This window comes from Bombina bombina, chromosome 9, assembly GCF_027579735.1.
Source record: "Bombina bombina isolate aBomBom1 chromosome 9, aBomBom1.pri, whole genome shotgun sequence".
Taxonomy (NCBI): Eukaryota; Metazoa; Chordata; class Amphibia; order Anura; family Bombinatoridae; genus Bombina; species Bombina bombina.
Window position 1 is genome coordinate 148,872,299 of NC_069507.1, and position 12,955 is coordinate 148,885,253.

The 12,955-nt window shown below is 37.5% G+C and overlaps 1 protein-coding gene across 1 annotated transcript in view; it reads right to left on the minus strand.

Moving 5' to 3' along the window:
- LOC128640464 (gamma-aminobutyric acid receptor subunit pi-like) overlaps window positions 1–12,955 on the minus strand; it is a 191,897-nt gene that overhangs the window by 157,992 nt on the left and 20,950 nt on the right. Inside the window, exon 4 of the mRNA XM_053692943.1 lies at window positions 10,557–10,663. Within this exon, the coding sequence (XP_053548918.1) occupies window positions 10,557–10,663 (107 nt within the window). The remainder of the gene's footprint in view (window positions 1–10,556; window positions 10,664–12,955) is intronic.

Genomic DNA, 12,955 nt, shown 5'->3' on the forward strand with positions numbered 1-12,955 from the left:
ACTTGCAGTTTGTGGACTCCTTCTGGCTAGCAATCCTGAGCCTCTCCGGATATCCCGGGTCTTTGGCCCCCTCGCTTCCTTCTGCAGAAATTCTAAGCCAGCTGAGGTGATATTTCTTTGACTGTCGTCCCTCTTCTGTAGGTTTTTAAATAGGGGTATATAGGTAGGCCACTAGAGTCGGACACCTCCGTTTTCTGCAGCCTCACCTTAGCCCGCTTCAATTTTGGTTTCTCCTTTGTTGCCTCAGGTGCTGCTTCCGCTTGTTCAGCTTGGTTCCTTACACCCTTGTGAGTTTAGCCGTCTGTGCCTTTAGAATCTTCGACCGGAATGCCGCTTGGCGTCGTGACTCTGCTTCCTTAGTCAATCTGCAGATATGGTGCCGGCTGCTGCTATACTGTTTCCAGGCTGGGTCGTATCTAGGGATGGGCGAATGTGTTTATATCCGAATTCGAATGTTAGAACGAATGTTATTGTAGAAATTCGATTTACATAATAGAATGTTGATAAGAACGAATATTCCTAAAAATTTGATTTTAGAATGTTATTTAGAGTTTTCGAATGTCACATTCGAATTCGAATGTCACATTCGAATTTGAAAGTTACATTTGAATATCACATTCGAATTCGAATATCACATTCGAATTCGAATATTACATTTATAAAACACAATTTTAGACTAGAAACACTATTTCGAATGTCACATTCGAATCGAATGTCACATTCAAATTCGAATATTACATTTATAAAACACAGTATTAGACTAGAAATACTATTTTGAATTTGAATGTCACATTCAAATCGAATATCACATTCAAATCGAATATCACATTTAAAACACAGTATTAGACTAGAAATACTATTTCAAATTCGAATGTGACATTTGAATTCGAATGTAGCAGTCAAATTTGAATATTAAATTTATTAAACACAGTTGTAGACAGGAAATACTATTTCAAATTTGAATGTCACATTCGAATTGGAATGTCACATTCGAATTCGAATATTACATTTCGAAATTGAATGAATACATAGCTAAACATTCTATTATTCGAACGAATATTTTCAAATTTTATTGAAAAATTCGAAAACAAAAATTCGAAAATAGAATTTTAGAATGTTATATAAACATTTGAAATTCGATTCGAACGAATGTATCAAAATTCGTTTTAAATTTCGAATTTTTAGAAACATTCGCCCATCCCTAGTCGTATCTTCACTGGCCAAGGAAAATCACAGACGGGGGTAGATCGGTCTTGCCCTTTACGATAGAGCCCAGTGCTAGCGTTCCACGTTGCTGCTAGCTCCTCCCCTTCCGGTCACCTGGCTGCCAGTAACAAATATGACAGACCACAAATACTTAATATTAATGATAAAAACATCAAACTGACTTATCAAGCAGATTTAAGTACAGTGCATTTTTTAGATCTTACCATCAGAAAAAAATGAAGATAGCAGCATAGATACACAAATGTATCAAAAAGAAACATCTACAAATACCCTATTGCACCATACCAGTGCCCACCCTTCAAGTAAACTCAAAGCAATACCCCAAGGGAAATTCATAAGACTGCAAAGAAATTGCTCCAATGTACAAACATATTTACAAGAAAGCACTGAAATGATGGAAAGACTAATCCAAAGAGGATATAGTAAACAATCCGAATGGCAGCTTTAAAACAAGATAGAAACAACTTATTAAAACCTAAAGCCAAAAATCAAGAAGAAATATGTCCAAGATTAATTACCACCTACAATCCCCAAATGCAACAGGTAATTGGGATTATGAATACAAATTGGCACATACTACAACATGATACCACACTTGCACCTATGATAGGGCATTAAATAACCACAGGGTACAAAAGACCCAGAAATCTAAAAGATCAGTTGGTTCAAAGCCACTACATTCATATCCCAAAGAAAACATCAAAAGACCCAGGAATGTATCCATGTGGTTCATGTTCAGCATGTACATATGTAACTAAAATCAAACAAATCACTGACAAAACAGGCAAATTTCATAAATTAGAACCAGTGGCATCACTAGAGTTGGTATCACCCGGTGCGGTAAGTTATGGTGTCACCCCCCCCCCCCAGAAAGCAGACACACAGAAAAACACAGACACACTTCACATACAAACACTCAGACACACTTAAAAACATACTCAGATGCACACACAAACACTCAGAAACACACTCAGACACACACACAAAAACACACACACAAAAACACTGAGACACACACACACACAAAAACACTGAGACACACACACACACAAATACTCAGACACACACATACAAAATATGTAAACTGCACTGCATTAATTATAAAGCTCATGCCTAGAGCTGCTCCCTGGCTCAGCAGAGCATCAAATGAAAGATAAACAGAGCACTCTAAAATAAATCACTGAAGAAAAGGTTTAGGCGCACAAACTATGAAAATTCTGCTCTCTGACTCTGTTCCAAGTCTGTCAGTGCACAGCCCCGGGCTGCGTGCCTACCGCTTCTTATGGCCAATCACCTCTGCACTCTGCGCACACCCAAACCCCCGCCCGCCCGCCCTCCTACCTGTTCAGTGTGCACTTAGTGTACCGTAACCGTAAAGGTCTGGTGGGCATCATACGTGGCTCCTTCACTTTAGAGACAGTGTCAAACAGTCATGCGGTCAGGTGCCAGGCATCCCCTCACGATTTCCCAGGTCCCGTTTAGAGAGACAGCACAGCGGTGAGTGACTCCACTGCTCCACACGTCACTGAGCAGTGAGCACAGATAGGCAGGCAGGTTTAGGCTAGCAGCGCAACTTTGCAAGCCCAACGGCACACCCACAGCATTCATAGAGAAATTGGGCAGGGGAGAAGCAAAGTACAAACAAGCAAAAGCAGCCAGGAAAACTATTTGTTGAAATTGCAGCACTGGCTCAAGGGGCAAAAAAATTGTGTGTCTACAACTTCCCCAGTCCCACTAATGTTCACAAATGCAAGCCCCTCTAATAAAAAAAAAATCTATGCATCTCAACATTGTATTTCTTTGAATTTCAATAAAATTAAAAAAAAATAAAAAAAATTTTTGGTGTCACCCCCTGGAGGGTGTCACCTAGGTGCGGCCCGCACCCCCCCGCACCCCCTAGTGACGCCACTGATTAGAACAACACTATACATGTAGGTCGACAGGAGTGATCTATGTTCTTTTTGTTCATGCAAGAAAGTTTACGTAGGCATGACAACCCGCAAAGCCAGGGTAAGAATTTTGGAGCATGCCAATAATATAAAAAAATGCCACAAAGGATGTATCCAAAGGTAAAACTATCACATCAGTGGCACAACATTTTCTAAAAATTCACAAAAGTGGAATCACTGACTTGAAATATGCTGCGATACAGAAAATTTCTCTGGGCATAAGAGATGGAAATCTGGAAGAATCACTTTTAAAGTCAGAATGAAGATGGATATATCTATTAGACTCCATACAACCTAAAGCACTCAACGAATATAACAATTACTTTGTATACCTATAATTATACTATATCACAACCAAATATATTTAATTCTGCACATTGACCGCAGCTCATTACTACTTACTTCAGGCCCGGACTGACCATAGGGCATACCGGGCAAAAGCCCGGTGGGTCGCCGGGTTATTTTAGCCCCGCCCACTATTACCGGGTCCATGCATACAGAGTGCCCCAAATTTTTAATTATAATGTTGTGCTTGTGCTGTAGTCGTACCAAGTGCTGAGACATGCTGCTACTGATGTGGCCGAGGGTAGGAGGAGCAGCAGAGGCCTCTGAGATCTGTGCTGGCCTGGTTGAGAGGAACTGAAAAGGCTGGAGGCCCGGAGAACATGTGACCGCTCCCCCATCACTTTTCAAAATGTCTGACATATTAAACAGCCCATGTGCATCAGTGAATGCTAAAGTGTGCGTGGGCTTTTTGAGAAGTTGCTGCGGGTCTGATGTGATGTTAGCAGAGTGGCTTGCCTTTGAACATCTGCTGAGTGCTGATGCCAGGAGTCTTTTGCGGCTGGTAAGTGTGGAGTCTGCATTGTTCCCCCTAAGGTGCGACACTCAGATACAGACAGAGAGACAGCCAGGGCTGGTTACCAGGCTTATTACACTATACAAGCCTCTATTACTGGGTCCATAATGTTGTGCTTGTGTTTGAGGGGCCAAGCATGAACGGAGTAAGATTAAAAGTTTACAGGAAGTTCAACAGACCATGTAAGTGCCGTTTTGTTTTTTTACATTTCCTCATACTAACAAAATGCATAAACAATACAGCAGGGCAGGCATCAGGGGTTAAAAATGCTTTGTGCCGAGTGCGTTATCACAGTCGCCCTGTGACCTGCCTCATTAAATCAGGATGGAATGTCTGAACAACTGTCAGGCAGACTCCTCTCTTGTAGAAAAACTCCCCTCCATCACAGCAGAAAAAAAAAAGTTAAACTGCTGGAGAAGAGATAACGGTAATGTTTATTATTTGTGAGACACTGTATGTTGGCTAGAACTTGTACACTACCTCACAATCACAAAGAAGTGGCACACTGACAGACTTACAGGGACAAGTTGTTACTGGTTGTGAAAATACACACTTGTTTGTTGAAAATAAATTGCTTGCATGGTGTGACTGTGTATAATGCTTCAAATAGCTACAAATAATTTATAGCAATGAATTTAAATATTAAACTATATATCACATAATATACTTTAACAATAGAGTTTAACAATAAACTCTGAGCTATTGTTAAATTATTTTATGTGATACATTTTAAGTAATTGCTATAAATTATTTGAAGCTATTGTACACATGATTTCCTAAATTGTCAGACATTTTGATGAAGATTTGATATTTTATTGCCCCCCACACACACACTTTTCTTGCTTTGTCAGGTCAGGTCAAGCTATACTTCAGCAGAGCATCAAATCAGCATTACTTCCTCCTTGTTATCCATGTAAAGTTGTCAATAACACATAGCACAAATAAATCCTTTAAAAAAAACAAAAACCTGACACATAATCATGTATTTGCACTATTTTGCATTGACTGCTTTATATAGATTCCATGGGGAAAATAACTAGCAATTTCAGTATCAATAACGGACAGCTTTATTCTGGTAGGTGCCCAGTTTGTTTGCTGATGCTAGAAATACAATGACAGCGGGTGAACTACATCCCACACGAGTACAATAAAGTATGCATAATGGCCAAATCACCTGAGCCAGCTATAACCTCTATTTTGTGTTTAAGTATATGTGCATGTATGTGTGCTTAAAGTGACAGTCTACACCAACATTTTTCTTATTTAAAAAGATAGATAATCCCTTTATTACCCATTCCCTGTTTTTGCATAACCAACACAGTTATATTAATATACTTTTTACCTCTGTGATTAACTTGTATCTAAGCCTTTGCAGACAACCTCCTTATCTAAGTGCCTTTGACAGACATGCAGTGTAGTCAATCAGTGAAGACTCCCAAATAACTTCACGGGAGTGAGCACAATGTTATCTATATGACACATGTGAACTAGCACAGTCTAACTGTGAAAAACTTTCAAAATGCTCTGAGCTAGGAGGCGGTTTTCAACTGTTTAGAAATCAGTTTGAGCCTAGCTAGGTTTAGCTTTTCAAAAATACCACCAAGGGAACAAAGCAAATTTGATGATAAAATTAAATTGGAAAGTTGTTTAAAATTGCATGCCCTATCTGAATCATGAAAGTTTAGTTTTGACTAGACTGTCCCTTTAAGTATGTCTATGAGAATGGGCATGTCTGTACATAAGCATATCTGTGAAAATGTTTGTGTGTGTGTGCATAAGCATGTGTATGAGAGAGTGTGCATAAGCATGTGTGTGTGCATAAGCATGTGTGTGAAGGTGTGCATGCATAAGCATGTGTGTGCATAAGCATATGTGAGTGGGTGTGCATGTGTGTGTGCATAAGCATGTGTGAGGGTGTGCATGTGTGTGTGCATAAGCATGTGTGTGTGTGCATAAGCATGTGTATGAGAGTGTACATGTGTGAGGTTGTGCATGTGTGTGAGGGTGTGCATGTGTTTGTGCATACGAATGTGTGTAAGGGTGTGCATAAGCATTAACACAGGATTAGAAACATTTTTTTTGTTGCTGTTTCTATCTTACTATGTACTCTGATAAGTTGAACTTGACTGCTACTCATTTTATTACCAGTCTCTTTAACAGTTACCAGTGTTCTGTATTATTTGCCAACTTCGTTATGTTTCCGACTGCGGCAGTGAGCGCATTGCAATTGTATTGTTATCGTGTTCTGTAGAGCGCATGCATGCACAAATGTCTTTGCAAGTATTTTGTAGGCATAGCCGGAGGTGGGAAAACGTAACGAAGTCGGAGAATAATACAGAACACCGGCACATCTGTCAGTGTGTCATTATTCTTTTTTTTTGGTGGGGGGGGAGTGGGCCCCTTTGCCCTAAAATGCCCGGGCCTCTTTTTGGCCCCATTCAGGCCCTGACTTACTTAATAATGTTTGATTAAGTCCTTCATCCCTTTCCTAGCCACTTTTCACTTAGTCTTTTAATTATTTATGTTAATTACTTAACACTTTACTATGCAAGTATGCACACTTAGTAAGCAATAATACACAATATTTAATAGGGCAACTCATTTGTGACACTCCATCACTAAGTTTTTTTTTTATATATATATATATATATATATATATATATATATATATATATATATATATATATATATATACTTCACATCCACTTCACTTTATTATTACATTTTTATTTATGTGACCTAACTCTTTTAATATAACACCCTTTTAAGTAACAAATTCATAGAAACTGACTTTCACATAATATTTGGAAACATTTATTCCTGCACCCTTAAAACCTAAACATCCTAATGTGAACTAAATTAAACTACGTTCCTCTTCAAAACAGCACTGGTATCTATTGCCCTAGAAATTTATAAACAACAGACTTAACCCTAGAGACCCTAGAGAAATACTACCCCTATGATACTCTATTAAAATATGTCAGAAATGGTATACACAGTGTTCTGTATAATCTTGCTTCTGTCTTTAAAACATCTGTCATTATTGTCATGCTAATGATGTATTCAATACCTTTATTACAAATACCAACCTGTAATAAACAGATTGAAAACCCTGCATATGGTCCTATTACCAAACAATATCTCTGTGGTATAATACAAAATACACACAACAAGTGAAAGTATGTACAATAAGAAAATGTAGAACTTATTCTTCAGCAGTAATATAAAGAACTTCCTGATAAAGTAACATATATCATCGTAACCCACATGTATAAGTTCGCAAAGTAACATATATTATCGCAACCAGCATGTATAAGTTCGCAACATGTAACAGAGTATAGCATAAGGCTTCAAATGAAAAATGTATCCCCATTGGATGCCTAAACATGATTGACATGCAATCCTACCAATCAGAATAAAGATAATTCCTCATGATCATCCAATCCCACACACAAGGTGGGAATTATGAGCCAGTAAATAGATTTTTCAAACAGCCGGCGTGTAACCCCTCTGAGGAAGCGTGAGCGAAACACGTGTCAGGGGTCTGGCTTCAGAGAGTTCATACTCTCATTTTTTAACCGCTTACTCTCTATGATAACTGTTGATTGCCAATAGCTTGTAATGTGTGTTATATTCTGAGATCAGATGTTGTGCTATGTTAGTGAAACAAGTCAGTTAAACGTTAATCTAGCCCCCGCTATAGAAGGGGCTTAAGCAGACAGAATCTATTACACTGAATAAACCATTAAAAAAAATATTTATGGCATTAAATGAGGGTCATAATGAGAATGCAAGTAACTTTTCCCTCCAAAGTTCTCATTCCAGAAACACTCTCTTTCTGGTGCTTCTGTATTATCACAGAGTTTCTTCACCAGCATCATCTTTAAGTAAGGAAATGTTGCAAACCACTGCCCCACAAAAATACACAATACCTTAATTTATAGATAAAATGACACCTGAAAATAAGGAGAAAATTGATCAAGCTCTTGCAAGAGCAATAGCTTATTTCAATCCATGCAAGTCCATGAGAAAAATGACAAATATGAAGAGGAAGAAGAAACAGAAAATTATAGCAGTAGTTGATAAAATGTGTTTAATTGCATGTATATGTTATGTCTTTGTTTACTTTTCTCAATTTATTTTTTTAAAGCACCACTCCAAAGTAAAACCTTGCTATTAGAACTTAAATATTGAGGTGGTCCTTACACTCCCTCAATGTCCATATCCCACTGGCACAAATAATTATTTGCAATTGGTGCTAAGGGGCAAATCTGATTTTATATTATGTTGATGCTTGTTTTTTGGGGGGGGTTTTGTTGCTTTTTAGGGAAAGGGGGTGGTAACCTGTTCTCATGTATAGTCGAAATGTTCTTAACATATACAGATTTGGTTATTCCATTTGTAACAAACAATAGTTTTAAAAATGAAGTTTAGTTTAACTTTTATTTCATGCATAATACTTTTATATACACTGTATGTTATGTTTCTAGTGTAAAAAAATGAAGTTCAATTTATAAAACAGGTACTCAGATGGTCACTCATATTTCAGCACATTATAAATGCTTACTAAATTGTATGCGTCTTATCAAAAGTGGAGTTTCACCCAAAACAAGGTAGTGAAGCTATCAGATTTGCTAAGACTACAATACATTGTATCACTATATATCAGCTCTACTATAACTTGTTGACTTGATGGCACTTTGTACCTCCTAAATTACATAAAATATTGCCGGCCTGATTCCGGGTCTGCTGAAGGGGGTGTGGACAGACAGGAGATGCCTTCCACATTTAATGGAGATGTCCTATAATACAACTCCTTTGGACTAAAGTCAAAACTTTTTGCTGTCTCTTAGATCGACCACATTCCAACCCCCTGAAGGAGCCCTCTTCTATATTGGACTTAAAATGATGTCTAGACCTAGAAGATGTTTATTATGTTACCTATTAACGGCCAAAAAACTTGCCATCGCAAGAAATTGGAAAAAACTAGTTAATCCATAATGGAAGGGTACATTAGATTTACTTAAGTACTTAAAAACAATGGTGGAATATGTTTATAGATCGAGACTACAAATAAATTATTCTATTATGTTTGTGAAACCTGGGAATTTGTGGATGAGAAAACTCTCTTAACCATAACATAAATATTTAGGTCGATATTCAGTCTACTTCAGAATATTTATTGTTTAAAAATATAGATAATCCCTTTATTACCCATTCTCTAGTTTTGCATAACCAACATGGTTATATTAATATACTTTTTACCTCTGTGATTACCTTGTATTTAAGCCTCTGCAGACTGCCCCCTTATTTCAGTTCTTTTGACAGATTTGCATTTTAGCCAATCCGTGTCCTCTCATAAGTAACTCCACAATCTATATGGCACACATGAACTAATGCCCTCCAGCTGTGAAAAACTGTCAAATGCACTAAGATAAGAGACGGCCTTCAAGGGGTTAGAAATTAGCATCTGAGCCTAGGTTTAGCTTTCAACTAAGAATACCTAGGGGCCGATTTATGTAGCTGCGAATGCAGCTGTTCCCGAAAACATAAGTTAAGAAGCAGCGGTCTTAAGACCATTGCTTCTTAACTCGTCTGCCACCTCTGAAGTGGCGGACAGCAATCATCACAATTGGATATGATCGGAATGATTGACACCCCCTGCTAGTGGCCGTGAATGTGCACGGGACGGCATTGCACAAGCATTTCACACGAAATGCTTGTGCAATGCTAAAAGCCAACAGCATATGCCATCGGCATTTATAGATGTCGGGCGGACATGATCCGCTACAACAGATAATGTCCACCCGCATCTTCATAAATCGGCCCCCAAGAGTACAAAGCAAATTTTGATGGTGAAAGTGAATTGGAAAGTTGTTTAAAATTGCATGCCCTATCTAAATCATGAAAGTATAATTCCAACTAGACTGGCCCTTTAAGTTAGACCCGACCCCTTAGTGGCCCTTTTCTTCCCAGCCCCCTTTTTTCTCCTCTTTTTTTTTTTCTCTCCTGCACAAATAGGAAATAATTTTAGTTCTACTTTGATTTATTGAAAATGAATCTCTTTATTATGCAATGGAAAGTCTTTGTTGTTGTTTTGCACTATACCTCTACTATTGCTGCTGTAGTGACAAATGGAGATCTATCTTTATATTTGTAAAAGACTCCGGGATATTTGTAATGTCTTTAGTGGATTATATACTGAATGTTATAGAAAAATGAATAAAGATTAATTTAATAAACATGATTTGCAGCTCTAAATAATTCATATTTGCTAAACTGAGAAATGTTTTTTCTATCCAAAACCTACTGTGTGACTGGATGAAAGAAATAAAGCACATCTATTTTTTTCATTACACGCGCATATGTCTATGCGCACAACACACACGCATATAAAGGCACATACTCTACTTTAGAATTCTCAAAGATCTTATGTTTTCATGTAATATGTACTTTAATGTCTAATGTTTCATAAATATCTGTTGCATTTAATACAAACAGGACACATATAAAGCACTTACTGTCAAAGAAGGGACGTAGATATTTGTTGTATCCTTTCATTAGCTTATGAATTGTTGGAGGAAGTATTTCACTATCTTTTCCTTCAGCATTAATAAAATGAGCAATGCTAGTGGGGGGAAAAAGCAGGGAAATAAAAAAAAGACACTTTTGAACAGCTTGATATGAATTATTTTTCTCAATAAAAAAATGCTATGTCAAGAACAGGTGATATTTGTATTGATTTGTATAGATTAAGTATGTCATTTATTCATTGTGGAAGTAATTACTATGGATTTGTGCAGTCATGGAAGTATATTTATTGTTCTAAATATTCCCTCAGAGCATGGTAAAGTCCATAAAATATGTATTTATTTTTAGATCTCATCTACAGTAGGAAGTTTGCTTTACTGAAGCAGAACTGTCCATCAAGAAATTTTATTATAAAATCATCTCTAGGTAATCTATATTGGTGAAGGCTCTCCGATGAGTATCCTGCTGATGTGCATACACATTTTCATCACTAAATAATATTTTATATTTTTGTTATGCGTGTTGACCTCATAATTAATGTACATGTTGAATGTTAGAAATAGCATTAATACTATTGCAAGTTGTGCCCATGTCAATATGATATTATTATTATTCTTTATAAAGCGCTAACAGATTCCGCAGCGCTGCCCATGGGTACAAATAAAAAAGTACAACGGAGAAACAATACAATAAAAGACAACATTTTACAAACAAATACAGGGGGAATAGAGAGCCCAATTCCTGTGTTAACTTACAATCTAGATGGCTAGGAGGATATCTTATAACCTCAAAAAAAACAGCATACACACTTGTGGACAAAAGGAATAAAAACAAATTTTATAGCGAGAAAATCATGTCAATATAAGTAACAAAATTTACTCGGATACCATATAAAAGTAATACTTGCAGTGCATAAAAGGTTACAGTAATATCAATATGTTCCAAAGCCAATAAACAAGTAGCAAAATACACTAGTACTTATAAAGATGGATACTTGTCTTAAAGGGACATGAAACCCAAAATTCTTCTTTCATGATTCAGATAGAGAATACAATTTTATTTATAAATGTGCTTCGTTCTCTTGTTATTCTTTGTTGAAGAGATATCTAGATAAGTAACGTGCACATGTCTGGATCACTACATGACAGGAAATAGTGCTGTCATCTAGTGCATTTGCTACTGTATAACATTAGTGGAAATCTAGAGCGCAAAGTCAAAAAGACCAAAATAGTGTATGATACTCAATCTACTCACAAACATTAAAAGCAAATATGCACATCAGAAGTAAAACTTCTATCTCCCTTGAGACCGAGATTGTATTCCAGGTAATCAGAGTCCTCTGTCAGCTTTGCGGTATCGCTCTCTCAGGGGTGTGATGTCACCACCCCAAAAAGAAACTCCACCTCCACAATACGGTTCTGACAGGGAATTCCCACTCGAAACCTCAACGCGTTTCCCGGCCGAAACTGGCCACTTTCTCAAGCTAATGTGCATATTTGCTTTTAATGTTTGTGAGTAGATTGAGTGTCATATATTAAAGTTTGTGTTTGTAAATATACGCTGACTCTGACCCAGAGGGTAGATATGTTATCCTTATATGTAAACAGAGTGGCCAGCCGTACACCTTGATGAACCTATATGCTCCCAATGTGGGTCAGGTCACCTTCCTGAGGTCTTTATTGAATAAGATTGAAAACATTAAAATAGGGACAGTCCTTGTTGGCGGGGATTTCAACATGATCCTGGATCCCTTGCGAGACAAACGTGTTCAAACCCATAAATCAGTTGACTCTTACACAATAAACACAGCAGGTAAATTTAGAGAGACAGTTCTGCAATATGACCTTTTTGATGTTTGGAGAGCATGCCACCCTGACTCCCAGGATTATACATTCTTCTCTAGACCGCATAATTCATATTCTAGACTAGACTACTTCCTTACAGACTCTTGGACTTTAAACAAGATCATAGACACCAAAATTCGGACATGCTCCTGGTCTGACCACGATGCACTCCTTTGCACAATAGACACGACAATACAGAAAGTGACGTTTCCGCGGTGGAAGATGCCTACTTACCTATGGTCAGACCCAGAGTTTCTAACCCTTATCCGCTCCTCCATAGTCGACTTTGTACATATAAACACTGACCCATTAATATCTGACTAAACAATTTGGGCTGCCCTAAAAGCCTACTTAAGAGGTGTATGTATTAAGAAACAAGCAGCTATGAAAAAAACGTATGGGAGCTCCTCTCCTTGTGGCTCAATTACAGGCCAAGGAAACCCTTAATAAAAATAGCCCATCACAGGTTTTGTCAGTTGAAATTGAAGTCATACGAGGACAGATTAGAGAAAAAAAGACTGAAAGAGTACGAAGTGCGCTCTCGA